General features: G+C 47.0%; 2 protein-coding genes across 4 annotated transcripts in view; one reads left to right on the top strand and one right to left on the bottom strand.

Moving 5' to 3' along the window:
* Window positions 1–2,825, top strand: part of TAX1BP1 (Tax1 binding protein 1) — a 98,078-nt gene extending 95,253 nt beyond the window's left edge. For both annotated transcript variants that reach the window (XM_047097094.1, XM_047097096.1), the window contains exons 17-18: window positions 1,004–1,086; window positions 1,699–2,825. In XM_047097094.1, coding sequence (XP_046953050.1) covers window positions 1,004–1,086; window positions 1,699–1,900 — 285 coding nt within the window. In that variant the 3' untranslated portion in view covers window positions 1,901–2,825. The remainder of the gene's footprint in view (window positions 1–1,003; window positions 1,087–1,698) is intronic.
* A 537-nt stretch (window positions 2,826–3,362) lies between these two features.
* The window catches only part of JAZF1 (JAZF zinc finger 1), a 344,718-nt gene continuing 322,732 nt past the window's right edge, over window positions 3,363–25,348 (bottom strand). For both annotated transcript variants that reach the window (XM_047097097.1, XM_047097098.1), the window contains 2 exons: window positions 13,505–13,674; window positions 3,363–5,745 (listed from right to left, as the gene is read on the bottom strand). In XM_047097097.1, coding sequence (XP_046953053.1) covers window positions 5,569–5,745; window positions 13,505–13,674 — 347 coding nt within the window. In that variant the 3' untranslated portion in view covers window positions 3,363–5,568. The remainder of the gene's footprint in view (window positions 5,746–13,504; window positions 13,675–25,348) is intronic.

The following is a 25,348-nucleotide window of genomic DNA, read 5'->3' on the forward strand; positions in this document are numbered from 1 at the left end:
TTGTTCATGACATGAGAGCAGTCAACAGCTGCTCAGAGGAAGAAAGCACATGGGCACTTTATGGCGATGTGGTTGGCTTTTGATGTGACGTGAGTCTATATTTGGCTGTTGATGTAGCTCATGCAGATCTCTAAAAAGTGACCACAGGGATGTGGGCAATCCAAACCAGCATTTGCTTTGATTCAAACTCAGATTTATAGGTTTTTAGCAATTTTCCTTGGCAATCTGTCACACTTAATACTGAATTTCCTTTTTTCACAACAGAGTTATGAGGCCTGTAGTTTGGTACATTCTTTGCTTTATCATAGTTTTCCAGTTTGATTTGCCTGTGTGTTTGCCCCCAAGAACATACACATGCAAAGTCATATTTTACTAGTTTTCCTTGATAATTTCTGTGTATCATGTGATGGGATGTAGGTTACAAATTCATTGAATAATAGGAAACAATGCAATCTTAAAATTTTTATGAAAGTGGTGATCTAGTCTAGTGTATGGAACAATAAAAAGTCAAAAGGTTACCTACACGTAATAGGTTTAAACAAGTTTATGGATCTGTACTTTATATACAGGTGTGGTACATTCTTCCACTAAATACTGCTTCTATTTCAAGAAGACTTAGTCCATACTGAATGCTTTTAATGTTTATTTTGGGGGGGGGGCGGGCACGGGCGAGGGGCAGAGAGAGAGGGAGACACAGAATCTGAACGGGCTCCAAGCTGTCAGCACAGAGCCCGACGCAGGGCTCGAACCCACAGACTGTGAGATCATGACCTAAGTTGTGAGATCATGACCTAAGCTGAAGTTGGATGCTTAACCGACTGAGCTACCCAGGCGCCCCATGGTGAATGCTTTTAAAATTGACTTTTAAACCTTTATGTGAAAACTAATTGGTAACGGAAGTAAAATTTTAAAAAGTATAATCTTGATTCCTTTTTACTGTGTTTGAATTAAAGAACATTCAGTTTCTCTTTTCTCAAAAGTTGCAAAATTATGTTTTGCCTAGGAAGATGAACATGTGCCCACTGCTCCCGATCCTCCAAGTGAGCATTTACGTGGGCATGGAACAGGCTTCTGCTTTGATTCCAGGTAATTTTTCTTTGCCTTTTGTAGAGCTTGGATTATGTAGATGAGTGGTTCTCAAAGTATGGTCCCTAGAAACTTGTTAGAAATGTATATGATCGGGGCGGTACCTGGACCTTCTCAACCCAAAACTCTTGGTGTGGGTCCCAGGAGTATGTGTTTTAACTTGACTTCCTGGTGATTCGGATGCATGCAATCCTTTAAGAAGCAGTGCTCATGAATACTCGTAGTGGTCAAACTGAATGAATACTGTAGGCACATTATAAGTTCTGTTCATCTTTATAGTTTTACAAAAGGCATTTTGTGTTAAAAATTGAGGAATTCTTGTCACTAAGCTTCATTTTACATAATGTGATTGCATTTTGGGGCTTTTAATGGAAAAGTTTTTGTCAGTCTAATTGTAAAATTCCATTGAGAGGCTTTAACAGTGGTTTATTACATAATTGTCAATAGCAAGCGTTTAGAAGCAGAGGTTTCTGAAGTGAAGACTTTCAAGGTAAGTTTAGTGTGAAATATCGGCTTACGTAGATAAATGTAACATCTATCCTGAAGATTATTGCTGTTTAGAAATTTTACTTTTTGGAAATAGTAATTCTTTCATTTTTCTGTTTCTTCAAGCTTTGATGTTCACAAGAAGTGTCCCCTCTGTGAATTAATGTTCCCTCCCAACTATGATCAGAGCAAGTTTGAAGAACATGTTGAAAGTCACTGGAAGGTGTGCCCAATGTGCAGCGAGCAGTTCCCTCCTGACTATGACCAGCAGGGCTTTGAAAGGCACGTGCAGACCCATTTTGATCAGAATGTTTTAAATTTTGACTAGTTACTTTTTATTATGAGTTAGCAATATAGTTTAACAATTTAAAAAATCACCTCCAATAGACCACTATGGAGACCACAAGGTATCCCTTCCATGTACCCTCTACCACACTTTTCTGAACAAGCGCTACTTTGGAGTTTTGTGTTACTAGGGTCAATCTTCAGCTTATCAATAAATATAATTGTAACCCCTGTTAATCTTACAGCTTAAGAAAACTTTTTCTGTGTTTGTATCTTTATTTATTCCCCAGTTTGCAGAACTATATGAATAAAGGAAATGGATTGTTTTAATGTTACCACACTGAATATATATGTGGAGTGTGTGACTTAGCATAATATTTACAAGTTTCTGTTGACCTTGTTGATTGAGCATGACTACTAAATATTATGTAATAAAAATAATTTATCATAAGTGTGGCAAAATAATTATTTGAATACAGAAACTTCCATAATTTAACCCATGAAAGGATTTTTTTTAACTTTCTTTAAAAATGGAGCTGCATGTAGAATCAGCTCACATGCTTGCAGTAGAGCAAATCCTTTTTGATATTTGAAATGTTTGCTTTAGGAATAGAAGGCATATTTTGCTAATTTTATGACCAAAACATTTTAGAATGACTTGAGTGATTATTTTTAAGCCATCTTGAAGTTGTATTTCTGTCTAATGGGAAAATGGAACAAATACACCAGTGCAGTTGTTTCATAACAACTGTTTCATAGAAAGGATCAACTAAGCAGTGGTGTTTGTGGCATAAAATCACAGAAAGTGTATCCATAACTTTTCCACATTTTCCTGATGGAGGAGAATTTTGAAAGAAGATTCTAAGTGATTGAAAATGTGATGTATAAATGCAAATCAATGTGTTCATTGTGTCTCTATGTAGTATTCTCATTAACATTAAAGAGGACACATTTTTGGAGATGTGTAATTTCATGGTCAAATTTATTTCCGATAGCTTTTCATTAAGTGTAAACATCATTAACATCTTTTTTTTTTTTTTTTGGTCTGGGCTGTTAAGTTTCCAAACAGTGTTTCTCTTAAAATATGAATGGTAAGAATTTACTGTGATTTTGCTTCTTTTGTAGTTATCAAAATGTTTAAGCTTAAGCAAGGTAGCTGGGATGTTAACCTTATAATCCGCGTGGTGGTATTTCGGTGTGCTGTGTGTGAACTGCATTCACATCGTGTTGTTTGTGTTGGTTTCTGAAAGCCGAAGTTGTATTGTTGTTGGAATCCTTGAAAAAGAATTATGAGTGCAGGGCAAGACGGGCCGTGGCAGACTAGAAGGCAGCAGTAGCCGAGACGCCCCTGGCTCACCTTCCCGGGAGGCGGACGTGCGGGTAAAACACGTTCAGTGGGGGTAGTCTCACGCTGCGTCCGTTCGTTACGGAGCAAGCCAACCTACGAGTATCCTCCCCGTGTCAGGGTGGTAACGGACACTACTGAAAATACAGAGCCCTGTTTGTTTTGGGTCAGAGGCAGTTTATTTTAAATGATTTCATTTACATTTATAAGCAGCTTTTCTTGACAGCAATTTTGATTAAGTTGCCTTCAGTTCTAAAACAAACCTCTGTTGCTTTCAAACTTAATGTGCTCTGTCCCCAACAAAACATATGAAAATATAATTTAAAGCACAGTTTTCACAGACACAGTACGATACATTCACTATACACGGTATAACAAAATATTCCCATCCTTACCTGTTTAGTAATACTGTCACAAGGAATAAGTAAATAGAAATTGAATTTGTTTTATAGTTGAAAGAAATTTAACATGCACAATGACTATTTTATGACTGTTTAGCTGTTGAACTACTGATCCAGCCTACATTTCTTGCACTAGAAGGAGCAAAGCTAAATAATGATTGCTGGCCTAAAAAAAATTTGGTCAATTATAGGTAGAGATATGAAGTATCCAAGCAGGGCCTTCTTATGCACCAACTAGTTGCTTCTCATTGTCTGGATCACCCTTTATCAACCTAGAACACTGTATATTCAGGACCAAGACCACTCTTCAGAGATCTGAGGAAATTTTTCGAGGGCAGTGTCTTTAGAAATACTTTAAAATCCCTCATTATGAGGGATCGACAACTGAAGAATATGGAAGCTTACCCATCTGGCCAGTCATCCTTTCAGACTGTGTGAAGAATTGAGGAGGGACACCTGCTTCCCAGCTGTAAGACTTTCATCAAATGGGAACATGGAAAGTTATTTTGTAAGCAGTTCGAGTTTGCTTTTCACCAGTTTTGTGGGCAGTTAGCCATCTCAGAGCAATTTTTATTGCATAATGAGGCAGTTGGTAAACTCTTGCATGTTTAAGGAATAGCACTTGGGAGAAAAGAACACTCAAGGCATGATGGTATTGTTGGTGAGAAAAACTTCAGGAATGGTCCAGACGTAGGTCACTCTAATGGGTCATATTAGTCACTCTCTGACCACCTGCCACAAGAAGCACTTAATTGTCAATAAGGCTCAATTTCGTGTTTCGGCAAAATGTTTTATAAAGCTAAACAGACGTTGCCAATGGGAATACAGACCTCTACAATGTGATGGGAAAAGTGCCTTCAAAAAAAATGTCTAAAAACACAGTGAGCGTGAAGAGGCAGTTGGGGGGTGGCGTGGGGGGATCTTAACAAAAATGTTCTCTTTGAAACGTGCTTGTAATTTTCTTATTTGCAACCCATAGGTTTGTTAGGGCAGTGGTTGCAAGAATTGGCAACACATAAAACATTAAATCTGTTGGCAATAGAGAACTACAAAGTGCTTTAAAACTTCACCTAAAGATGAAGATAGAACTAAATTTCACACACACAAAATTTGCACTTAAGTATTTCAAAGTGTTTTCTAACAGATTTCAGGGAAAAGTATTTCACTAAACTGGTATCTTGGTCCACAAATATCAACAGGCATAAACTGAATCCCTTGCACCCAGCAGGCACTCCATGAATGTGTGTGAAATTAATGAGTGAACTGAATAGACTATTTTGTACAAAAATGCCATTTATAACACAAATGATTGGTAAGTCAGATGGCAAGATTTTCAGCTTTTTAAGGGGCAGAAGGATTTGCAAGATAATATAAAACACAGAAAGCACACCTTTTACGTATGTTATTTAAATATGAAAATACTTTTAGCATATTATGTTAAACATTCTTATTTATATTTCCATTACCTAAAGTCTTTCTACTCACAAATACTAACTCCATTATGTAAGGCATGGTAACCAGTTTGATAATGAAGGTATTATTTTGGTTTTGAACATAGTGAGTTGATGTGTTGAAAAACTTCAATCACATTACAATCTTGGGGGAAAAAAAAATCTCAGTGCCAGCCCCTCCTCCCCCCAGTTGATATCACTGCAATACAACCTAATAATATGCAACATGCCCTCAATCTTATTTTCTGTTGGGGGAAATGTGCTGAAGAACCTAGAGCTTTTTCTGTTTAGCACCTTATATCAAAGTAATGAAAATGGGTATGATGATGACATGTGCAAATGTACAAAATCATTAACTCTACAAAGATACATCATTCCAAAATTACAGAAAAGTTTTAAAGCATGCATTTAATTCTTTAAAGGGTTGCTGAATGCTTCCCCTGCAAAAAGGTGGCTGTTTTCAAAATCAGCAACTGCTGGTGAGGGTTTCTTGGCACAGTTGGGGACCAGCATGTTATTGCTGCATCTTCCTGATAATCTCAGCCGACACCGGGGGGTGGAAATTGATTGTGTGGTGCCGCAGGCCCTGAGCTGTCTTGTAACTCTTACCACAACGACATTTGAATGGTTTGCGGACGCGGATCTGTGTTCTGTGACCATTCTTAGCGTGGTACTTGATGCCATTCACATTCTGTGGAGAAGACAAAACGTCACCGATTAGATGCAACCAAGATGTCAGACTGGGGAAAACCTCGGTGTGGGTCTGGATTACAATGGACGTCTCCTGGATGGCAGGTGTGTACAGGGTAGGCTTTGCCTGAGCTCTAGTGCCAGCAGCCTGATGTGATCGTGGGCCGTGCAGAGTGGGTCATTTACTCTGACAAATTTGACATAGACTATGTATTCGGGACTGTAGAAGGAAGCACAGTGAGTTCCTCTGCCTAGAACTGTACTTCCTTTCTGGATCATTTTTTCCATTTGGAAGAGCGTTAACAACAAACAGTCATCTAAACTTAGCCTCAGATGACCAAAAAACTGTCTTTCGAAAGAAGACACAGGGCAGTAGAGTTCAAGATCTATATAAATCCCTGATGCGGAAACTCACCTCAGTGTTTTGCTTCCAGACGGCTGGAATAACCTACCTTACCTGGAATTTTCGTCCATTTTCTACTTTGCATTAAGGCAGGGTCTCTGCCACAAATCTTGCCCCAAATCATGCCGTGACACAGTTGTGTGTGTTAAATAAGCACCCGTGGACAGACTGAACATTTATGTGCTGCATTCCAAACATAGGTTATGGAAGTCTCAACAATGTAAGAGTTCCAAAGTTCAAGCTGGCATGCACATTCTGGATTTCTACTAAGACTCCATGCTTTGAATCACTCCACGGACTTAATTTACTATTGCTCAATCCCAATTAAATGGTGAGAAAACGGGCATTGAGTGATGAAAGATTTAAGTAAAAATAAATGGCCTAAAAAAATTAGATGATTAGGTGATATTAGAGCATAGGTTCTCAACTCCCAGGTCTGCTACTGCCAGATTTGGGAGTAAGGGAGGACACAAGAGCGAGCTTGAAACAAAGACGGGAGAACAGGTCGTCAGAAGAGTGGGCCGTTTCCTAAAGTATTACATGAATCTGATTCCACTGAGCCTAGTCCTAAACCCAACTCGGATTCCAACATAGCAGTCTTGAACTTTACTCATAAGATGCCCTTCCTGAGCTCCCAGGTACAGGGACGGCCTGCTGTTCCATGGGCATCTAGGACAGTGCCTGGCCCGTAGTAAGCATCTGTGAGTGGCGAATTTGTTAGAACGTGGTTCACTATTCTGGAATAAGTTGAGTTGCCATTAAAATGGGTTCAGTGATTATTACTATTTACATTCCCCTCTCAGAGATCCATAATACACATTATCCTGCTTGACTTAGTTGAACCCAGGGTGCCAAACAGCAATCAGTTGGCTGTGTTCAGAGCCTGACTGACGGTTGTCCGTGGCGTCAAAGCACAAGGACAAACACCCTTTGCCCTGGACACCGGGTTCTGGGGCGTCGCACCTTTGTTTCTGTCCATCCCGCATCAATCCCTCCATGCGGGACAAGAGGCATGTTGGGGAGAACCTGCTGCTGCAGCAGGGACAGAGGGAGAGCAGTGACAGTGGCAGAATCAGGCCCATTAAGATGATGGGTAGACTGCCCCTGCCGGCCTCCTGCCATTCCAGCCACCCCAGCACAAGCCGAAGGATGCGAGTAGGGCCAGCTGCGTATCCCAGCCCGAGCTGGCATCGTTCTGCCACCGCATGAGACACCCAGGTAAGAACCACCTAGCTGGTGCCAGGCAACCCACAGAACCACGAAGGACAACAGTTTTAAGGTACTTGAAGTAAGTTTGTACAAACATTAGAAAAGCACCACTGGCTTTCTAAGTAACAATACGGCAGGAAGTTTCCTGGCTCGCAAAGACTAGAAATTTGCATCCGTCCCTCGCTGACATCCCATTTACTAAAAGCTCAACAGATACATTCACTGAGCACCTAGTAGGGTCCTTTTCCGTAGATGGAAGGGTGACTCAAACATTTCCTGTCCTCGTTTCCACAGGGAACTTGTAAAATGGATCATCAAAAATCAAAATAGAGGAAACCAAAACTAACTACCTTTGACTAGCAAGCAAAACAGCATGGCGACTCCCAGCAGGAACAGGGCTTAGATACTCTCATCCAGGCCTGAGTTTTTACAACTCATTAGGTGAGAAGTCTCAAACCCGAAATTGCTAAAGCCACAAGAAGCCAGTCCAACATGACCGGATCCAGAGTTCGGCAGGAGAAGGACAAGGCCAGGGTGGAGGGGATTTCAGCAGGTCTGTGGTCTGTTCCCCGCTTGAATGTAAACATGGTGGTGGGAATCTGGCCGTGAGACTGAGGAAAACACCGCTAACTCCATACATTTGCTTTATTACTTTGGAAAAATGAGTAAGCCACTTGCACATTTGGAAACACGTGCCTCTTCCAGGGTTGGCCAAAGAACCTAAAAAACCTACCTTACCCGTCTCTCTCTCTCTCGCCGTGATTTCAAATGTTCACGAGTGTCAGTGGGATACCCTGTCACACGTTAGTGCAAGCTCTAATGAGATTCAAGATTTGCCCCATCTGTTCATTCACAGATAGCAATGGGAACTTTTACTTTTCTAACACTTGAGGTTAAAAAAGATTCACGGACATTTATATATAATTGCAGAGAGTCTAAAAGAAGTTTGGTCTTTCAGAAATATTAATAACTAAAATAGGTGATGGCAGGCGACTTGAAAATGAAGTGCTTAAATCCTCTGGTCTCTGGAAAGAGGAAAGGGAGTTGATCTTTGAATTTTTTTTTTTTTTTTTTTTTTACATTTATTTATGTTTGAGAGACAGAGCGTGAGTCAGGGAGAGGCAGAGACAGAATCTGAAACAGGCTTCAGGCTCTGAGCTGTCAGCACAGAGCCCGACGCGGGGCTCGAACCCACGAACCGTGAGATCATGACCTGAGCCGAAGTCGGATGCTTAACCAACTGAGCCACCCAGCTGCCCCGGGAGTTCATCTTTAAAAAGGGAAAGAAGAAAGGGGGGGGGGGGCAAGGAAGGTCAGTAACATGAAGAGCTTCTCATGCTGAGTATTTGAGGTGTCCTGTCTTATCCAGTACTCCTGTTTTAGATGAAATGGACACTGAGAAGGTGAGTGAAGCAGGTAAATGATAGGCTTGGGATGGGAACCCAGGGATGCCGGATTCCAGAGTAGTCCACATTTCTCCCAGAATTCCACATACCTGAAGTGCTAGGTACTTACTATGTAGTACAACCAGCTGGTGGTCTTTGAAAAATCTTACAAGTTGGGAAGGATTGGGACACTCCATCTGGAGAAAACGGTCAGTAAACTATGGTGGTCTGACACAGGGCTGGCATGTGCCGGAAGGCAGGGAGGAGGCAGCAAGGGGGCACAGGCAGGCAGGGGTGGCATCAGCTCATTTCCATGCCAGGTTCTACCATCAGGAGCTACCTGCCCTGATGAGGGACTAGAACCAGTCAACGCACAACGAACAATTCAGACGCTCTTCTCCAAATTCCAGTCCAGATCAAATCATGAAACCTAAAGTCTGGACGCCAAGCGGGGCCACTGTGTCCTCGACAGTATTTGATTTTTACAGTCCGTACTCAGACCCGAATAACTACAGTATGTGACATGTGCCCTTGATATAAAAACTAACTTTCAGTTCCCCGCAGGCCTTGATGCTCTACATAAAGGAGAGGATGAAATCACTTGGGGATTTGATAAGGAAGAAAAATTAAACGAGCTGGGGTTGGAGGGGGTGGTGATGTTAGAGTGGAAAGTAAAGCCACCTGTAGCAGCGTGGTGACACCAACCAGCCTGAGAGCTGAAATGGAAGTCACTCCCCCACTGGACACCCCATGGCCGCACATACAACGTCCAGGATGAGTCAGGTGGGAGTCACATCTTTAAAGTCCCTTTATTAAAGCAATCTGTGTCGAGGGTAATTGTACAAATGTAGAAAATGCAAAGGAACATAAAAAAAGAACAGGTTAATCACTATTGAACATCTGAGCTACCTCCGTCCAGCATTTTCCCCATGAGAGATCTATCATAGGAGATTGGAGTCTCCCATCATTATGTATTTTTTTTTGAAAGAAGGATTTTGAGGGCATCATTTTATTCCATTGCCCTACTGTTAGAAATTTAGTGTTTCCTAAATTTGTGCTGTCATAGTGTGATGAACATCCTTGTATATCAATCTCTGCATCCCTGACGATGTGCTTGGGATGCATTTCTAGGAGACTATGGAGCTAAGAACATGGACTTTTTTTTTCTTTTTCTTTCTTTCTTTTTTTTTTTGATGTTCTGATTATTTACTGCCAAGTTGCTTTCTGGAAAGGTTGCCTGTTATACCCCCACCAGGGCTTCTGATGGGACAGTTAGGAGAGGGAACGAGATTTAGATCCACTGAGGGAGAGAAGGGCTGATGTGGCCTTCCCAGAAACCTCGAGCTCACACCTGCCTGGCTGTGTATCTGGACATGAGAGGCCGGCTTCACGCTTTCTTCATGATGCTGAAACCACCAATGTTCTCCATGTAGCAGAGGGACCCTTCCAGAGAAAGTGCAGGGGACAGCTTGTTCTGTTGCCTATTTCTTAAAAATACCCTTAATTCTAACAACTCTAATATTTAAACTTATCAAAGGCAAAAAAACCTCAAAGCACCACAGCCCATCTTTTAAAGCCATTCCCAGTTACAAGCTTGGGGAGTCCTCTCTCTCTTGCCTGCAGTCAGAAGAAGAGTGTGGGTTGCACCAAGGTGGATGGGATCAGTTATTCCAGGCCTGAAACGTGTCTGGGACAAATCCAAAATCACGTTACTGCTCTGGGGTCCTGGTGGTTGGCTGGGGGCGGGGGGGGGGGAGGGGCGTTGTCTTCTTCCCCATACATTTTGCCTCTGCTCCTTTATCCTCAGAGTATCTACTTGTCCAAGCCCTGTGATCGATGCTGAAGGGTCTATGAGCTGTGTGGACCCTTGGGGTGAAAAGCTAGTAAGTGCTCTCTCCAGTGGTATGAACAGAGCAAGCGGAAAGGTCAGGGGATCGAACTTCAGTTGGCGAATGAGCGCCGGGAAACTTGGTACAGCCTCCCCCAGAGGAGGTGGCATTTGAGCCGTGCCTTGAGAAGTGAGGGGAATTCAAATGAGAAGTGCTGATGGAGAGAGGAGGGAAAGGGAGCACCCCAGGCAAAGGGATTCATCCGGGAAACAACATGGAGACTCGGCTGTCCTGCCGGGCCCCTCTCCCTTGCCCAACTCAGCATGAAGTCTAGAAAGTTAGGAACGTCACCTCTCTGTTCTGCAAATGCTGGGAAGTGGCGAGAAGCACTGACCTGGGGTCGGTGCCCAAGCGGCTAACGGGTTAGAGACTCCCTGCCAACAGCGGACGAGTCTGAAGAGAGCCCTGGGAATGAACAACAAGATGGCACCACTTCTGGATTCTGCCTGACGCCACAGCACAGCCGCTCATTAAACCTTCCTCAAGCCAATACCCAATCCGACCGTCATGCAGTAAATAAGAGGCAGGAATTACACCAGAGCTCACCACTGCCCTGCGGCCAGTAACTTCCCAGCAGAAAGAGTCAAACCGAAGCTTGAAAGGAGTATGACCACGCTTCCTCAAGCACTCGGTTAGAAGTAGTTACGTGTTTGTTCTTGGCCCACGTAGCATTACTTGGCATTCTGGCCCAGAAAAGGAAACTCACACTTCCCTCATGGAAATCAGGACCACTAATTGCCACCCGGGGTCATCTGTCAGCTGGTGGTACTGAGTCAGGCAGCCTCCGCAGCCCAAGCTTCACTCAATTTTCTTTTGGCCTTACGTGCAGAAAGAACACTCAAGTCCCCAACCACCCAGATGCAGACAACTACAGGAGAAATTGCTGGAAACCCAAGAGAAAAATTACAGCCAAAGAATAATGGTAGGAAAACAAGTGAGGTGGGGAGGCGGGGGGAGGCTGTGGAGAAGGAATGAAGGGGGCAGGGAAGCCTGGAGAGAGGGGCATCTGGAAAGCAGGCAGGAATCAATGAGCGAATTCTCGGTCCAGCTTTGTCCACTTTGAAATAAATAGAGAAGGAAAACTCTCTTTCTGCCCCGCAAGAGCTACCCTCTGGAAAAATGGGCCTGTCTGACAATCCCTTGGCTTTCTGGCCTCCCGAGGTAACAGCCTCCTTGCCTTTCCTACTCTGCCTTCCATGCCTCTGACATAGAAAAAGTGTGTCCGGGGGCGCCTGGATGGCTCAGTCGGTTAAGCGTCCGACTTCGGCTCAGGTCATGATCTCACGGTCCGCGAGTTCGAGCTCCGCGTCGGGCTCTGTGCTGACAGCTCAGAGCCTAGAGCCTGTTTCAGATTCTGTCTCCCTCTCTCTCTCTCTGACCCTGCCCCGTTCATGCTCTGTCTCAAAAATAAATGAACGTTAAAAAAAAAAAAAGAAAGAAAATGTGCGTCTGTAACTCTGAGTCATGTTCTGACCCCAACAGCTCCCCTGTCCTGATGGGATTCTCACACCTCCACCCTGGCATTTTCATTTTACACAAAGCATATCTGGACTTTTCCATGATAAAATGCTAACAGTATAAAATAGGTGAAACCTTGGCCACTTAGTTTTGTGATTCATTTGTTTTGCATGCTTCTATATAGTGGCTGGCACAAAAAATACTGAAGTCGTTTTCTTTTTTAGTGTTCAGGGACATATTTAAGAGCAATGTGAGAACTGCTTATGCTGTTGCACATCTTTTAAGCCTTTTTATTAAAAAAAAGGTCAACCTGCTGAGCTATGGGTAAATTCGCATATCATCAAATGTACCAAGTATGTTTCTGATTTTTATATTTCTGTCTCACAGCTGGATTTTAAAGAGTTGCTGACACTTGGCAGAAGTGTTGCAATTTTTTTTTAAAGTGTTTGTTTATTTAGTTTTGAGGGGGAGAGGGGCAGAGAGAGGGAGACAGAATCCCAAGCAGGCTCCACACGGTCAGCACAGAACCCAATGTGGGGCTCGCGCTCACGAACCGTGAGATCGTGACCTGAGCTGAAGTCAGACACTTAACCGACGGAGCCACCCAGGTGCCCCGAAAAGTAAAAGACTTTTTAATCAAGTATGTATCATCAGCTAAGAATGTATAGATTTTAATATTTATATAATAAATATTCTTCCTTCCAAAAAAAAAAAAAATTTGTTTTTTAAGGCGCCCTCTGGACTGACACCTGAATGTTGTGGGTGTTCCTCATTGTTTTGTCCCTTTGAGTTTACTTAACAGAAGATCTAGTGCCCCGGGCTGTTCATGACTCCCAGCCAGGCTCTCGGAGACACGGGTTCCACATCATCTATATAGAGAGGGCACTGAGGTGGGCCGTTGGTGAGAAAGATTTCAAAGCCCCCTTTTCTGCCTTTCCTGCCAGTTAAGGGGGGGCTGGTGGGGGGGGAGGGGGCAAGAGCTCCCTCCCCGAAAGCTAAATACCCTAGCACATCCACTACTTTTAAGACATCAAGGCCGCCTTCTGTGAGCCACCTGCACAGCCAACCACTGAGGCAGGTGCTTGGCAAACAGGTGACACACTTGATATTCTGACTGATAGGACATGAGTTTCAAGACCACCGGGAACACGATCCTCCTACCAAAAACACCCCCTCTTTCGACCTGCAGCTCCCGCGCAGATGAGCAAAGGGGAAACCCCACCGAACTGCCAGGGACCAGGGGCCCGCGCGTGCCCAGGCACATGTCTCCGGGAGGACCGGGCACTCAGCCGGCACGGGAGAGGGGGGCGTCTCTGCCCGGGCTGCACGCTCGCTTCGGAAGGAGGAGCTGCTACCCGACGTGGGGCTTGTTTTTCCACGCAGTCATGCCCGGTGGGGTGGTGGTACCGCGTTTACCTTGTATCTCTTTTTACATCCAGGAACCGGGCAGGCAAAAGGCTTCTCTTCCCCTCCGTTCATGCACATCGAGCTGAGGATGGCTTCGGAGCTTATGGCGCTCTCCGTGGTCCAGGACTCATCGCTGTCCGACTCCTCGTAGTCGACCTCCTCCTCGTCGTACTCGCTGCCTGCAGGGTCAGAGAAGCGCAAGAGCCGTCAGCAGCGGTCCTAGGGCTCCCTCCAGTTTGCTCCTGCCACCCGCAGGGCAGGGAGGAATGGGTGACCACACGGGGGCCACTCCTCCTGCCCTGGGAGAACATTCCAGGCACAAAGGGATTGCCCTGGGGGCAGAGAGACCTGCGTTTCCACTAAGAGACCAGATTAAGAGCTGCCCAACGACTCCTGGCGGGCAATTAGCTGAGCAAGAGCTTGACCGGGACGTCCTGGCAGGCCAGTCCGTGACTCCAAAGGTGCCGGGAAGGCTCTGAGGCCCAAGCCGAAGACACCCAGCCACGGCAGACACCCCTGCCCGAACACGTACACACCGGCTACGTCTGACGTTCCAATGCACAGAATTCTGTCCCCAGAAGTTCACGCGTATTAGCCTCGTAAATGCAAACACCTGCGGGAGGGGGTTACACTTGACACTGAATAGCTAGCTACACTTCAGTGGGAATTAATTTCAGATCTTTTCCTTTACAGCTCGAACTGAGAGGACTACGAGGAAATCTGGAACTAAAAGGGGGTTACCAGAAGCTAGGGAGCAGGGGGCTGGGGGGACCCAGAAACACCTGAAGCTCCAAACCCAACTCATGTCCGAGTACAAGTTGCAGCTCATGGAGGACCAAACACCTCCCTACCACACCTGTCCCCAGGGTCCTGTCTACACCTGTCTTTTCACGGCATTCCCTGGGAGGGCCGGCTCACCCATCCCAGTCAGACTGCTCGGATGGGAGGAGGGGACTCCCTTGTGTTCCTGACGTTAAGAGCTCTGTTCGGAATTGAATTAAAAATGTGCTTCCCAGGGGCGCCTGGGTGGCGCAGTCGGTTAAGCGTCCGACTTCAGCCAGGTCACGATCTCGCGGTCCGTGAGTTCGAGCCCCGCGTCAGGCTCTGGGCTGATGGCTCGGAGCCTGGAGCCTGTTTCCGATTCTGTGTCTCCCTCTCTCTCTGCCCCTCCCCCGTTCATGCTCTGTCTCTCTCTGTCCCAAAAATAAATAAACGTTGAAAAAAAAAATTTAAAAAAAAAAAAAAAAAAATGTGCTTCCCAGACTTCTGTTCAGGACGGTGGGGACGGAGAACCACTTCAACAAGCAGCCGCTTTTTGCTCTTTTTTTAATGAGGCCCAAAGCCATTTATGTCGAGCTTTTGCACAATACAACCCCGAAGGACATAATTCTAAAGATCATAAACAGTGTAAAATAATATGTTGACAAGTCTTAATGCATTTACAAGCCCCGTGGAATAAATAGGAATTATAGCACAACATTAATAAGAATTATATGGTAGCAATTACAGTTGTGAAATTCATCCCCCAGGTGTGAGGCTAAATTGCACCAGGGGCCTGCCTGGGTGCTCCATGGTCCGTCTCTGCTACATCAATTATTTCAACACCAAATATTGGCATTTTTATTGGGTTTCATTTTAATAGGCATTAATAAGATTGTTTGAAGAGCCAATTGAGCCAGGCACAAGGACGCCGGCCTCTGAAGCTAACACTTAAAAGGATCCACGAAGGAAGGAAGGGACTTCAGGTTGATGGCGCGCCTCTTGTGTTTCAGGCACGGTCGATGCATTATCTCATTCAACCCTGGAGAGGACTGTTGCTTTCGAAACAGGAGGAAACCGAGTCCAGTGAGGTTCAAGAGCTTATGCGCTTTCAATGAGCTATTAAGGGACGCTGCTTTTTTCCCCCACCGTGCCTCCCGGCCTCCACTGCCAGCTGCACCCCCTTTCGCCGGTTCTTTATCATCTATCACTCTGGAGTCCAGAGCAGTCTGTTTTGAGGCCTATTTAGAAACTCGGCTGGTACAGAAAAATCAATTTGGCAAAAGGTTCGGAATTCAACTTTCAACTGGGTTGAAATAAGTCTGGGTTTCGGTAACCCTGCTGTATTGGGCCGTAGCCCCCAGGAATAAGAGACCCGTTTGGAAATGCTTCTACGAGACAACACAGGGGTATATACTCCGCCGTGTTTCGGAGTCTGTGAGCAACTTCTGAAATCTGTTTTTAAGTAGGGCATTGTTTAGGACATTTTACTCTTAAACAAATGCCACATGCTGGTGTCCTTTAAATTGCTTGTTAGAAAACTATAAATGCTATTTCACAAAGCTCCTCCGGCAGGCCTTCGGAAAGTTCGAATGACTAATTTACCCATCTAATTGGGCTAATTTGTTAACCTGAATACCAAGAACCATGCGACATTTACAACTGGGGGGGGGGAAAACCTCAGACCAACTGAGGGCTTAATGAAGCCCAGCAGAAGAAAAAACTTCAAGACTCCACTGGATCAAAGGGAGCCAGCCCCTGAGGGGTGGAGGCTGGGGACACAGTCGCCTGGAAACCACGCGGCATCCTGCAGGTAGGGGGACCACACAATTCATCATCCGAGCTGGGGCGCCTGTGAGGGGAAACGCCAGCCCCGGATGACAGGCGTGAAGGGGCACTGTCCCTGGCTAACCGCCCACCCCCTGGCAAGGCACCAGTTCACCACAGGGACCGCTGGGGCGCTCTGCGAAATTAACCGGCTCCCTTGGTAGGGGATCAAGAAGCACCTGTTTACACTGAATTCTATCCTGTAACAGACATCAGTGCACGTCTTGGCTGGGCATGTCAGCTGAGTGACAAGCTACTGGCTTCAGCTTTCTCTTCTGTGAAAGGGACACAAATCTCTTCCCTGCAGTTTAAGGATTAGAATTAACGCCTACAGAACGTCTGCACATAGTAAGTGCTCAAAAACGTGGAAGACAACGTAACGTCATTTTTGTGATAACATTACATGAACACGTTGCATATGATACGTTTAGAAAGGCCTGTTGTGAAATCAAGCAAAAACTAAGATAATTCTGAAAGACATGGGAATCTCCACTAGAAAGACAAGCGCATCGTGTGGACTTCTCAGTGTGTGCAGAGCTAAGCATCTCCCCATCTACAGGGAGGTCTGTGAGCCCAGGTCTGGGGGCTTGTGTGAGCCCTGGTCGGCCACTGACAAGCTGTGTGGCCCCGGGCAAGTGACGTCACCTCTCTGATCTTTTAGACTCCTCACCTGTAAAATGGGCTAATGCTACTAACCAGCCTTTAAGGCTGCGTGAAGCATAGCCGAGTTCCTGTTTTTCAAAACAATATACAGACGGGGCGCCTGGGTGGCTCAGTCAGTTCAGCGGCCGACTTCGGCTCAGGTCACGATCTCACAGTTTGTGAGTTCAAGCCCCGCGTCGGGCTCCGTGCTGACAGCTCAGAGCCATGAGCCTGTTTTGGATTCTGTTTCCCTCGCTCTCTCTGGCCCTCCCCCACCCATGCGCTCGCGTGCTCTCTCTCTCTCAAAAATAAGTAAATGTTAAAAAAGAGGTTTTTTTAAATTTAAAACAATACACCGAGAACAATGCCTGGCACAGGATAAACATTAAAGGAGTATTTGGTGCATAAACAAGTAAAACATTATAAAAACAGGTTCCTCATTTCGCCCACCGTTCCCTCGCTCTTGAGGGTACAGAAGTGTGTGTGTGTCGGGGGGGGGGGCTCTGTTGCTTATCTTAACTGTACCCCAAATGCCACCCCGTCGTCCAACGAGCTGTGAGCAGCTGGAAGGCGAGGCCTGGTCCTCAGCTGCTGGCCGTCTTTCATTCTGCAGCCAGGGGACCTGCGGCAGGTGGGGACAGGCGCGCTCTGCTCCCAGGCCACACGCACGCACGTGCCAGCACCCGCCTGGTGCTGACATCTGGAAGACGTGCCGGCAGGGCCTAGGGTGTCCTGCAGAAAACATCTGCAAACGGCCGCCGCCCTTCGTCTGCTCTCGAACATCTTTGCGCCCTAGGAAGAGCGAACCCGAAACTAAAGTTACCTCCGGAGTTACGAAAACATGTGGGCCAAGCCCCTCTCTTTTGCGCTGTATTCCTTTCCTCGCGTCTTTGCATGGAGAAAAAATAAGCCCCAGGGCGGTTCATTTGTCATGTGTGCTGCATCTGCGATTTTCAAAATGAACTTCGTGAGTTCCTGGTAGCTTCCAGACCATTGCCGGAGTTGTCCCGCCCGTTATGGGAAGTGGGGTGTGGCAAATCTGGTTCTCCCAGCAGGGGCCGCCCGACAATTTGGTCCTACATCCGCTCAATTAAACCTTGTTGAGTATGAGCATGTGGGAATGTATTTATTGGAAAAGGCATGTGTGCACGAACACGTTACTGTACAAACATACGCAAATCAAAGGATGAGGATAAAAGAAGAAGTAAATGTATCATAATAGAGGGGCGCCTGGGCGGCTCAGTCGGTTAGGCGTCCGACTTCGGCTCAGGTCATGGTCTCACGGTCCGTGGGTTCGATCCCCGCGTCGGGCTCTGTGCTGACAGCTCGGAGCCTGGAGCCTGCTTTGGACTCTGTGTGTGTCCCTCTGTCCCTCCTCCGCTCATGCTGTCTCAATCAATGAGTCAATCAATCAAGTTCTGCTGGGGGACACTGGGTCATGGAATCAGAATCCTGGAACTTACGGGCCACTGCACCCCACATTCAGCTGGCCCACGGCGGTCTGTGCGGAGGGCTTGCCTTCTCAGCGCTACCTGGCCCAGGATCGTAAGCGGCAAAAGGTTATGGTTATCCCTTTTGTCTTCATCTTCCTTTCTTCTCCCCACTCTCGCTCTCTCCTTTCTACAGGGCAGCCCCAGAGCCTCGCAAGGGCCCGTTGAAAGGGGCGAGGTGCTCAGACACAAAACAGGAAAACACCGGCCACGAACGGACAGCCCCTCCTCAACTTCATGCTTAGAGGGCCCCGAGGAAGGCTTTCTGACAAAACAGAGCGAAAGCTTACGGACCCTAATTAAGAAGAACAGGTGAAAACTGCCAGCGGGTTTGACGGATCCCAGTCGTGGCGCCCCCGTGCCCTGGGTTGTGCTACCTGGGAAACAGCGCAGGAGAACCCTCTCGGAGACATTTCCCCTGCATTTTGAAACAAACATCGGTTGGCCTGATCAGGTGTCCAAACGTGACGAACCCGTTGTTCCCTATTAGAAGAGAGTACACCCTCCCAGATCTGCGTCTCAAAAGGGAGCCCAAGAACGAAAGACGGGCTGCTGAGCACTCTGGCGGACGCTAGCCCAGCCACCTCTCTGTTACGATGGTCACTGCCTTTGCAGGTCCTCTGGCTACAACACTCCATGGCGCGGAGGGCCTGTCCTAACACGGCCTGTTCATTTCAGTCCACCGGTGGGCCGCAAGGGAAGATTTTCGGGAGGCATTTATGACACAGTAACAATGCCTGCTTTCTGTTGGCCTCCTTTTGCTTTCAGCCATTTGCTCCCCAAATTCTGGCGCTTCCCCCCCCCACCCCATGCCTAAACCTCTCTGTGTTTACTTGGACTTCTTAATGAGAATCGCAGCCAAGAACGAGCAGGTTTTGTTTTACACGCGTCGTTCTGGAACCAGAAGGAGTGGGGAGCTGCTCCTGCCGCTTAGGGTTTGGGTGCCTCCTGTGTGCCTGGTGCTTGTCCCGTAACCAACCTTCTATTGCCCCAATTTAACAGAGGGGAGAGCGGGGGGTTCAGGAAGTGACAGATGTGCCGAAGGTCACCTGGCCAGAAACAGGCAGACTGGACAGGTGCGAGGGTACTTGGTCCCAAACCTTGTGCTCCTTTCTTTTCAAATAATTGAACATCCCCTGCGTGACGGATCAAGACGTGACACACAAAACAAGGCCCTGGAGAGACCGGAGAGAAAGGAAAGGGGACACATCGTCGTGTGGAGTCACAGCCGCTCGTGGGGTGCACACGGGAGTGTGTGGGAAGCACTGGGCTCGAACACCAAGTGGTTTCAACCCTGCCCTCCCAGGGTGGTCACAGTCGAGTCTTCCAAAGAGCAGCTACATGAGCTGGTTTTTCAGATTCTCCTTTGTCTTAGATACTATGACTTTTAAAATGCCACCGGTCAATGTGAGAGTTTCTCCAAGAAAATGTCATTTCACCGCACCCTGCCCACATAAACAGTGGCTGCCAGTGGTCTGCCTCGGGCTGACTTTTCTATCGCCACCATCCACACTGCACAATCCCCACGCGGGGCCTGCGGTGGGCGGGACAGCAGCCAAGAGAGGCCACCCCGAGCGCCCCATTTTGGCATCTCAGTTTGGGGAGGAGCACAACCTAGCAGAGAGGGTTTCGTGATAAGGCAATTACCATTCTGCAGGATTGCCAGAGAGATCCTACTGGTGGTTGGCAAAGGAAATAAAAACCAGAGCCTTTCTCATGCATCACATGAGAAAACGAGGTGGTCCAGAGCCTCTGCACACACACACACACACACACACACACACACACACACACACATGCAGATTCACCCACCTGGACCCACATCACTGCCCAGGAGCCCTGCTGAGTGCCCCTGGCAAGCTCACTGTCACTCTCCCCAGGAGCCACTTCAAATCTTGTCTACTTCCCTCCAACCTCTGCCCATCTGTCCTTTGCTTACCCCTTTAGCCTGTCCGCATGGCCTGCTCTCCATTGGAGCACCTACAGTGTTCTCATTCCTTGTATTCATAAACATAAAACACTGACACACAGATAGATGAAAACAAGTCAACCTTTTCCAGAAACCCAGCATACCCCATTTTCCCTATAATGCAGATCATTAATATTCATGCACAAGTGCTAACTGCAGTGACAGCAAATTAAAACTCTCCTGGGGTGTCAAATTCTGGCAAATACATTAGCAAAGAGTCGCCTGCCTTATAGATTTATCATTATAAATTAGCTTTAATTGGTACTGACCCAATTTATAGAAGCTACAGCAACAATCGTCTAAATGAATTGGCAACATTATGATGACCATGGAAGACACGCTAATGGCTGGGGACTATGTGCCGAGCCTCGAAAGTTCTTGACCTCCTTGCTCCTGGCCTCAGTTTATTCCTGGATGTCATTCTCCCCCGACTGTCCTTAAGTATGCAAATGTTCCTGGCTCTCCAAGCCAGAAGCAACCCTTCCCTCATAGGACTCAACACTTTCTAACTTACTTGGAGGTGCCTGGCCATTATCTTTGATAATGTGCCCAGTGCTGTGCTTGCACTTAAGGAGCCAAAGACAATGAGCTTGTTGGATGAATTAATGAGGGAATATAATTCTCCGGCTCTAGTAGAAGGGGACCCCATATTACACAGCTCTTGACCTCCTACAGTCTTAAAAAAAGAAAAAGTGAGGGGCGCCTGGGTGGCTCAGTTAAACATCCGACGTCGGCTCAGGTCATGATCTCAAGACTCATGAGTTCGAGCCCTGCATCAGGCTCTGTGCTGACAGCTCGGAGCCGGGAACCTGGAGCCTGTTTCAGATTCTGTGTCTCTCTCTCTCTCTCTGCCCCTCCTCCACTCACATTCTGTCTCTCTCTCTCTCTCCTTCAAAAATAAAAAAAAACATTAAAAAAATTATTTTTTAAAGTGAACATATTATCTTACTTGCCTTTTAAAACCCTCTAATGACTTCCCATATCAAGGAGCAACCCGATGCCTCATCATGACCTTATTCCATGTCATAGCTGCTTGGAACTTTATTATCTGAAGGACTTCTTCTCCCACCCTGGAGGGGTCCCCTTGCCAACTGAGGGCTCCAGCTGGGCATACTTCTCTGGGTCCCCAATCTCCCAGCTCTTCATGCTGGCTGGAGGAGAAAGAAACTGCCCCCCAAAACAAAATACCGTTTCCTCCTTTATTGTCCCCAGCTCTTCGCTATTTTTCAGGACAAATGGGCACCGAGAAATGACATCTCCTACATGTGAAACTAACGTAACGTTGTGTGTCAACCATAAGAAAAAATGGCAATGTCTCTTCAGTACAGCCCAGATTTCAGCAATACCCACCCCCTGCCTTTCTGCATCCCATTAGGAATTCCACTCTTTTACCTTTGGGGGAGAGTAAAAGGACTTATTTTCCCTTAGCCTTCGAGTGGTTGCTCAAGAGTCATAGAGATTTAACCTAAAAGTTTTCTGTGACAATTGGCTGCTCTGGAGACCTACCCCCGATGCAGAGTCGTAGTGTTTTAAAAATGCAGACTGTGACCCAGAAGCGGGTCATACAATCAATTTGGTGGGGCATGAAAGAAATAAAATAAAGACAGAATGGAATAGAAGGTGTCAGAGTCTAAGAAGTCTTCATAAAACTTGTTTCAGGTGTGCATCTCAATTTAAAATACAGTTCTTGGGGCGCCTGGGTGGCGCAGTCGGTTAAGCGTCCGACTTCAGCCAGGTCACGATCTCGCGGTCTGTGAGTTCGAGCCCCGCGTCAGGCTCTGGGCTGATGGCTCAGAGCCTGGAGCCTGTTTCCGATTCTGTGTCTCCCTCTCTCTCTGCCCCTCGCCCGTTCATGCTCTGTCTCTCTCTGTCCCAAAAATAAATAAACGTTGAAAAAAAAATTAAAAAAAAAATACAGTTCTTAACTATGTGTCACGCTAAAAAAGCTTAAGGCTATTTTTGACCATTAGCATCTCAGTTTATAGCACTTCTAACTACAAGAACCATTTCATCCAGATTAGAAAACCACCAAACAGTTTTAACCAACATTTAAGTAGGATGTAAAGCAGGCTAAAAGAGAAGAGAAAGGTCATTTTTGGCGACCGTCACCAAGGTATTGCGTCAGCTGGCAGGAACCTACAATCTACCTGAGAACGTGGGCTGTTGGCAAGCCAACCTCAGGACCATCTGGAGGGCACACATAGACGGGGGGCCAACAGGTGAAATAGGAAAGTGACAGGTGTATACAGCGGGCACCAAGTATGAAGACAGTTCGTCACAAAACGAAAAAGACTGTGGTACCCTTTATGACTGCGCCCCACCATAATCTTGGTCAATGCTCTCAGGGACAATCTCTGTTTTCAGAGTAGGTGCATCCGGTTCTAGAGAATGGCACAAGTCATTCACAGGCCTTGTGCTGAACTAAGAAGGGTCACCCACGGTACCCTGGACTCTGCCCGGTCTGTCATCAAGTTGCCGAACAGAATGGGTTCTCAGAGTTTCAAATCAGCCAAGCTAAGTAGGGCAGGTGGCAAACACAGGCCTGTGAGTGGTGAGTGGGCCTTCTGGAGCCAATGCTTTGGGCCAGACCCAGAGAATCACAACTGCCCTGAACCAGGAAGGAGCTGGAGCCAAACTCAGGAAGGAGAGACCTAAGTGTGTCCAAGGGCAGTGGGGAGATCCGCCTTCCCCATCACCCTGATCGGCTCACTGGGAAATCACCGTCACAGGGGAAGTTCTCCTTATTCCCCGCAGCATCCCCAGCACCGAGCACAGCGCCTGGCCTCAGGGCGCCTTAGCTCGTCTTTGTAAAATGAACGAAATCCACAGGAGAGACCCCTGCACCGGAAGAACATTTGCTGTGTGCGTAATGTGCACATCTTGTTCTTCATGATTATGCTTCTTTAAAACACAACGCCATCTGTGCATGACGTAACGAAGGGACGCGTGATGACGACATTAGGGATGACCTTGGATCTGGGGATCTGTGGGACGCACATCCTCCAGTTAACCCTGATGAGCACGGCTCCAAAACCACACCCAACCCTGTGCAGAGGCTGTGTGGGAAAGCAGGTGGCTCAGGGGCTTGGGAGCAGGCTGCCCGCATTAGGATTCTGGTTCTGCCGTCGCTAGCCTTATTTCACCTCTCTCTACCTCCTTTCTGTTATCGGTGAAACTGAAACAACACTAGGGTTGACCTCACACAGCTACCGGGAAGACCGTACGGTTCAGCGTGGATAAGGTGATCAGATTAATTTCTGGCACTATAGTCGTGTACATATTAGCACTAGCTGGAATTATTATTTTAATCAGTAACTAAAATTGTCTAGACTTGGGCGCCTGGGTGGCTCAGGCGGTGAAGCGTCTGGCTTCGGCTCAGGTCATGATCTCACGGTCCGTGGGTTCGAGCCCCGCGTCGGGCTCTGGGCTGACAGCTCGGAACCCGGAGCCTGCTTTGGATTCTGTGTCTACCTTCTCTTTGCCCCTCCCCCACTCATGCTTGCTCATTCTCTCTCTCTCTCTCAAAAATAAACTTTAAAAAAGTCTCAGTTTGAAAGAAATGACATAGGCTAGACAAAGGCTAACAAGAAATCACCTGGTTACAGTCATCTGCCTAAAACACACAGACAAAAATACCTGTACTTTGAATTTCCAATACAATGGATCGAGGTACTGATTTCTAATACTGTCGGGGGAAAAAAATAAAACGCTGATTTGGGATAAGACCACTGAACTGACTTTTGTTAACTGGTTCACCGTACTGGAGACCCGGGGATGAAAAGGACAAAGACTCTCTGCCCTCGAGGCGTGCAGTGAGGATGCGGGCACCCCGGTAGTCTGTCGTCACACCTCAGACTCCTCCGCTGGGGAAATGACCTGCTTCTAAAAACATGAACTCTGGGGGTCCCTGGGTGGCTCAGCTGGTTAAGAGTCTGACTCCGGCTCAGGCCGTGCTCTCCTGGTTTGTGCGTTCGAGCCCTGCGTCAGGCTCTCTGCCGGCAGACGCACTGAGCCTGCTTTAGCTACTCTGTCTCCCTCCTCCCCCTTCTCCCTTTCTCTCTCTCAAAAATAAAAGAAAACATTAAAAAAATGATTAAAAACATAAAAACAAGAACTCTGCAAACAGTAGGGGCGGGAGGATCTCTTGAACCCAGCACAGCCTCTCCGTGCAGTACAGGCACCTGCGACAGCTGACGATCGGTGTGGGGTCTGGCCTTCGAACTCCGAAATACGGTGTGCTGTGTTCACAGAGCGCACACCTACAGACGGGGTGAGTGTTTTTGTGCCGAGAGAGGGCTCGAAGAAGAGGGCTGGGAAGGAAAGGATACTGAGGAAAAGCCTGCAATCACTGAGCTGAGAAATAATTAGGGTCCGCCCGCAGGAACCAGTTTCCACTGCACCGGAGTAACGGTCCCTTTCCAGACACAGCCGATGACAGGGAAACGCACCACAACAGAAAATAAGTTATTCCTCTGGGGAATAATGTCATGGGAGTCACTGAAAGTTCACACAAATCTCCGAGATCTCCCATAAAAGCTCAGTTTCACACTTCGTCCCATGTGGAAACTACAGCCTGTGCCGCGTGAAAAATGCGTTTTATGAGAGTACTTCTGATTTTTAAGAAGGCTATTTGGCTTCGTAACAAGGCAGCTTCCTGAAAGCACCAGTGATGTCGTTTTTTTTACATACTGCCCCTATCAGGCTGGCTTCAGACTCATCAGGGCCGCGTTAAAATCCGGCGGAACGTTACGCGTGGGACAAACCTTGACCACAGCGATCGGGAGGGAGAAACTGCAGGGGCAAGAACTTCCCAGCCAAAGAGATCGTTTTGGACATGTTATAAAAGCGAGTCAGACTCTTTCCACTCCGGACATGGTAATAAAGGCTCGGGTGAGAAGCAGACAACGTGGCCTTGTCTGTTCCTAGCTCCGCCCATAACTCCACCCACTCCCTAGGAGCTGATTTACCAGGCTTTTCCTACGCCGGGGGGGGGGGGGGGGGGGGGGGGGGGGGGGGGGGGGGGGGGAAGCTAGTGACTCCCCCTCCCCCCATGGCACTTTGCTTTTTATTTCTATTTCTTTGGCAATATCTCACAGGGTCACAAGAGGACACCGTGGGGCCTGACAGCGTGCGTCCCGGCGCTGGCTCCTTCAGTGACTCACTAGG

Source organism: Lynx rufus, unplaced genomic scaffold (assembly GCF_022079265.1).
Source record: "Lynx rufus isolate CCGP_SWC_20201006 ecotype Redwood Valley unplaced genomic scaffold, mLynRuf1.p SCAF_4, whole genome shotgun sequence".
Lineage (NCBI taxonomy): Eukaryota > Metazoa > Chordata > Mammalia > Carnivora > Felidae > Lynx > Lynx rufus.